General features: G+C 45.5%; 1 protein-coding gene across 1 annotated transcript in view; it reads left to right on the top strand.

Annotated features, from left to right (window-relative positions):
• adcy8 (adenylate cyclase 8 (brain)) overlaps positions 1-5,828 on the top strand; it is an 85,112-nt gene that overhangs the window by 39,153 nt on the left and 40,131 nt on the right. Inside the window, exons 6-7 of the mRNA XM_037682446.1 lie at positions 975-1,133; positions 2,372-2,642. Coding sequence (XP_037538374.1) covers positions 975-1,133; positions 2,372-2,642 — 430 coding nt within the window. The remainder of the gene's footprint in view (positions 1-974; positions 1,134-2,371; positions 2,643-5,828) is intronic.

Below are 5,828 nucleotides of genomic sequence, written 5' to 3'. Positions count from 1 at the left end.
CTGCAGGAAGCCCCTCCCACTGGCTGCTGCTTGTTTCTGCAGGAAGCTCCTCCCACTGGCTGCTGCTCGTTGTTGGCCTGACGTGAGGGTCGACGTGATTAATGTCAAGAACAAATTTGTTTACATGTTTATGATTTGTCCCGCTGTGTGAAGGAGCTGCAGATATGAGCTGTTTGTTTTATGAGCGTGTCTCATCAGTATTCACTCTCACTAAAGGTCCGTATTTTAATTTGCTGCATTAATGCACCAGAACCAGCCGGACCCAAAGTTCCTGCTGGAATATTTTAGTAGACGACCTGAGCTCTCTCACTTCACCTGTTTATACAAGGCTAAATTAGAAATCTGTGCATAAACTGAATTATTTTCTACCATCACTGGTTTTATGAACTGACTGAATAATCTGGATTAAAAACTTTAGACAGGAAGTTAAATTTGATAAACATATTTGAATTAAAATCCAAATGATAACAGTTTTTATCACCACCGAAGTTATAAAAACAAACACTTTGAACATCATCTATTGGTACATTTTGATTTGCATTATATTTTGTTAACATATATTTACATATTGTGTTTAACTTGCATTTATGAATTATTTTTACTAATATCCACAACAGATTATACCTTTGAGCATAAATTTAGCTTCATGTTGAGATTTTAGCACCTTCCTCAGTTACGTCCTGCAGGTCTGTTGTCAGGATCTGTTTGTTTATATTCTATTATCATCTTTGTGTTATGATTGGGTTTAATCTTCTTCACCTTCCGTCGGTCGGTTGGCCACGCCCACTCTCACCTGGTCTTCACGCAGTTCAGCTGTTCCTCGTCAGCCCTTCAAACCTCTGCTGTCAGTCCCAACGTGCACTCTGAGTGCTTTTATTGTCTTTTTGATAAGTTTGAAGCATCGACTCTGTTTTTAAAGAGACTGCAGTTATCAAACATGTCCTCATGGGTTTGCTCGTCTTTCTCTCCTGCAGATACGTCAGATCTCGTACGAAACACGACATCGACATGCGGATCGGGATCCACTCGGGCTCGGTGCTGTGCGGCGTGCTGGGACTCAGGAAGTGGCAGTTTGACGTCTGGTCCTGGGACGTGGACATCGCCAACAAGCTGGAGTCCGGCGGCATCCCCGGGTGAGGGTTTGCTCACGTGGCTCTAATCTGCCTGTTGGGCCTCAGGGCCACGGTGGGATTATTTCTCTCGCTGCCGTTTGGAAATGTCCGGCCAACATCTGTTCTGGACCCCGACCTGCGCTCTTTACTGCATCTGTTGCGTAACACCACGTCCTCTGCATGTTTCAGATGGGATCATGTTTGCTTTGATCACGTCAGACACGTCTCTAATCGGGACAGGGACACGGTGGACCTGACCTCTGACCTGACTCGTTCACACCCGAGCAGCTCAGTGATTGGCTGCTGCCTGGAACACCTTCAACCACAATCATCTGCTAAAAACTCTATTCACAGAGACACGTTCATGTCAGCTGTGTGGTCTGAAGACCTGTAAACGTCCAGTAGGTGTCCCACCGTGCAAAGTGACAGCCCAAACATCTGGCAGTGACCTGTCTCACTGAAACATGTCACATTTAACAGATGCTGGACGGTAAGAGCTCTGAAAATAACAGATCTGACAGGCGTCTGTCCAACAATCAGTCTTTTCTGGGACTTTTTGTGATTGTTGTGGTTCAAAATGTTCCACGTTGCAGCAGATTTTCACAAAGCTGCAATAAAAAAATTACAATTTCATTAAGTTGGACTGGTTTTACTGGAAACATTTCATTCTAAACCTGATCTTCATTTACTTGTTTTCATCCTCGTCCACACGGGAACTCTTTAAAAACTCTCATAAACTGTTTCTATAAACTTCAGTTCACTTTAGTTCATCAGGACGGTGGGCAGTTCCAACATACATATAAAACATTAGATGCTTTGCACCAGATTTGACCTTGAGCTAATTGTCAACAAACAAACAAACAGCACCAATAAATAATAAAACAATGTTTTCATCCACACTGAAACACAGAAAACAAAAAAAAAAAACTGCAGTAACTCTGCCAGGCCTGTGTGTGGCGCTGCACTGTTGTCGTAAAAATACAGCAAAAACAGGAAACAAGGCGCAGAACATGCACGTAACTCGTGCACCCTCAGTAGACTATGCATTTAAACTATAGATTGTAGTTTAGATCCTACAGTCCAAGATTCAAACTGTAAAAACAAGAAGCAACGGACGAGGTCGGAGGTTAAAACCAGAAGAACACAAAGTGCAGGACAGCGCTGGACTCTTTACAACCAGAGAGAGACCGACACAGAAATGCTGCTCCACTTTCTGTCCAAACATTTTGAAGTTTGAACATGTTCTCCTTGCGTTTCAGGAGAATCCACATCTCCAAAGCAGCTTTGGACTGTTTGAACGGAGACTACGAGGTGGAGGAAGGCCAAGGCAAGGACCGCAACGACTTCCTGCGGCGCCACAACATCGAGACGTACCTGATCAAGCAGCCGGAGGAGAGTCTGCTCACCCTGCCGGAGGACATCATGAAGGAGGCGGCGAGCTCGGCCGACCGCCGCTCCAGCAGCGCCACCTTCAACGAGGCCTCGTGGAGCCCCGAGCTCCCCTTCGACAACATCGTGGGGAACCAGAACGTAAGCTGCGGACGCGCCGGTCCGTCTGTCACTGAACAAACCCTGAACGTTCGTCTGAGCTGACAGCTCGTTCCGCAGCCGAAGAATAAACCTGGTCTTATTCCAACGTGGACTTTAGGCCTCAGATTAACTCGAGTCAGATTAACTCGTCACAGATTAAAACATTTGGCTGCAGGACGAGGCTGTTTGAGGAGACGGGCGGTTTTCAGCAGTGCTGCCTGTTTCTCTCTGTGTAGAGAAGCTGTTACCGTGGTAACGAATCAGTGTGCGTGTGCGTATGTGTGTCTGAGGATCTTCATGTTGTGAGGTCTGGTCCAAACGTCCTCCTTGTCTTTGTCCTCATCTCTGTTTGTCCATAAAAACAAATCAGCCTCCGGAGACATCGTGTCAACGTTTATATCCGAGAGTTATTTGTTGTTATTTGTTGTTATTTGTTGTTATTTGTTATTTCAAGTCAACTCAAGGTTCTTTATTGTTGTTCACATCCATGAGTTGGAACAAAGTTGTTGTAATTTGTTTCTTTCTAAACTCAACAAAACGTTCTTCCTATAATCTCCCGCCACTTTAGACGTTGCCAGAACAATTCAAATTATTTTGGAACATCTTTTTTTTTAAACAAACTAATATTTTGTGTTTTCCTTTGTCGCTTCTTGTCACATTTTAAAGACTTTAAAATAAAAGTCTGATCTGATTCATCAACCGAAGACTTTAAGGATGAAGTTGAGTCGGTTTCTTTTAAAGCGTTTTTCTGTTCAGTTTCTGGTTTTTGTTGCCAGACTTCTTCTTCGTCCTCTGGCTGTTTCAACCTTCGGCTCCAGCAGGAGCAGCGTCGTGGCTGTTAGCATTTTTAACTTTTAGACGTTTAAAGTTATTTAAATTAGTTTGTAAAAACATTCCCTCATAAAAAAAAACACTTAAATCACCACAAGTGTTTAAAAAACAGTTTATCTACTTCAGCATATTTGCTCTGTTTCTGTTCTTTTATGCCTTTAGCTATTGTCTTGCTAATTTCTAGCGTGTAACATTTGTCTCTTTCATTTTAGCTTTTAGATTTGGTTTTGCTAATTTACAGTTTAGTTTGTTTAATCTTTTAGCTGTCTCATTTTTATTATCACCTGTTTTGCAACTGTTCAGGTTATTATTAATTTTAGCTTTTAGCTACTTATTGTTACAGTCCCATCAGCTGAGTCTTTCACACATGAAGTAAATCTAGAATAACTTTTTAAAACGTAGCGTCTCTTGAGTTGAATATTTTCCTGATTATTGACGTGTCGGGCGTTCACGGGGTTGTAAACTAGCTGTGGGTTCTACGGTTGGTGGGCTTTCTGGTTCAAAGCTTCGGCCATTAATGGGATGAGACAGATGTTTCTGGGTTCATTTAAAACAGATGTGGACTCTAAAACGTCCCCGTTCCTTCATTTGTCCCTGAGCTGTGCAGAACTTTGTGTTTATCACCGTGTCTTCACAAGTTAACAGCTCATCTTTCTCCTTTTGATGGGCTCCTCGGCTGCAGCAGCTCTCTCAGCTGAAGCCCCCCCAGCTTTAGCTGACCCCTTGGCTCCAACGGATCCCCTCAGCTGCAGCATGTGTTCCCCTCCTCTGTAGCTTCCCCCCCCACCCCCTCGGCTGCAGCGCAGCATTTGATGTGACTGGCTGTTCTGATTTGGAGGAATGTTATTTCTAGAAAGTGCCACTTCTTTGTTTGGGCTCGTTGAAAGCCTGTCAGATCAGCCGCATCACAAAGCTCCTCTCTGCATATCAAAGGCTCCTCTCAGGAACTCTGAAGTGTCTTTTATGTTTCTGCTCAGAGCCCAAGTTTCCACTGCTCAGCAGCTTTCTGTCCTCCGGGTCGCCGCCTCCTCGTCCCGTCGGTCTGATTCAGTTTTCAGCATGGCTGGATTGAGGTCAAATGGAACGTGGGGGTGTGAGTCTGGGTCTGAGTCAGACACAGAACAGAGAAATCAGAGGCAGCTGATGGTTCTGAAGCAAGAATCTGGAAATGGACCCATGTTAGAGCTCTGGAGACAAAAAAAGAAACATCCTGAAAGTGTGACATCATGCAGCAACACAGCATAATGTTGCATGGAGCTACAGGAGACGGTAACTCAATGCCAGGGTGGAAAGACAACAGCTTCTTCTGTTATCGGCTGTCATCCTCCTCCATGTCCTCACTCCAACTACCTCCATGTTCTCCCAAACTGCATCATGCATCTCCTCTTTGTCTGCATAGACCCTGCTCCTCAGTCTGGCCATGCCCACTCTCACCTGCTCCCTTTCTGTCATCGGCTCAGGTTGATTTCTACTCTCCGTTCCCTCTCCCAGTTCATCCATCCATCCATGGATGGATGGATGGACGGTCTGAATGAGCAGGATAATTCTTTTCTCTTTAAGTTTGCAGAGAAAAGGGGGACAGCATAAACTGGAGATCATGTTCTGATGGATCAGAGTTCTCAGAACAACCAGGACCATCATGTTGGAGCTGATGGGAAACACAATCCTGTTCCAGGTGGAGCCGGATGATCGTCTCACTCTGACTGAAGGTTCAAGTCGTGGAGCTCCGCCCTCCGTGCAGATCAGTGACAGAACAGGAAGCAGTACCAGAATCTGAGAGCAGCTGGTTGAAGACAACTGCTGGACGGGTGGTGTTCAGAGTGAAACCTGCCGTCACAACAAGGCTGCAGCAGTTACCTGACACCTGGAACCTTCATCCACACTGACCTGATCCAGAGGACCGGTCTACAGAAGGAGCCGGGGGGAACCTATTTTATGAAAACCTTTAAACAAACAGCCTTCTGTCCAGTGAACGTCAGCTCTTCCCGGTGCTGATCCGGTTTGTGCCCCAGGGCCCGGCTGCCGTTTGCGTCACTGCACGACACGCTTTGAAGAAGGACGACGTCACGCAGTGAGTTCTGCTCCCAGCCTCAGGAGGATCAGTTAATCCTTCACTCTGTCACGCACCGGCAGACTCGGCTGCATCTGATCAGACGCTGCTTAACTCGGCCTTTACCTACCATCACGTGCAGAACAGCAGCTAAAACCAGCAGAACAGGAGCTAAAACCAACAAGACATGAGCTAAACCCAACAGCACTGGAGCTTAAACCAACAGAACAGGAGCTAAACCCAACAGGACAGGAGCTGAAACCAACAAAACAGGAGCTAAAACCAGCAAGCAGGACAGGAGCTGA

Source organism: Nematolebias whitei, chromosome 9, assembly GCF_014905685.2.
Source record: "Nematolebias whitei isolate Nwh7 chromosome 9, NemWhi1, whole genome shotgun sequence".
Lineage (NCBI taxonomy): Eukaryota > Metazoa > Chordata > Actinopteri > Cyprinodontiformes > Rivulidae > Nematolebias > Nematolebias whitei.
This window is presented reverse-complemented; position numbering and strand designations above follow the sequence as displayed.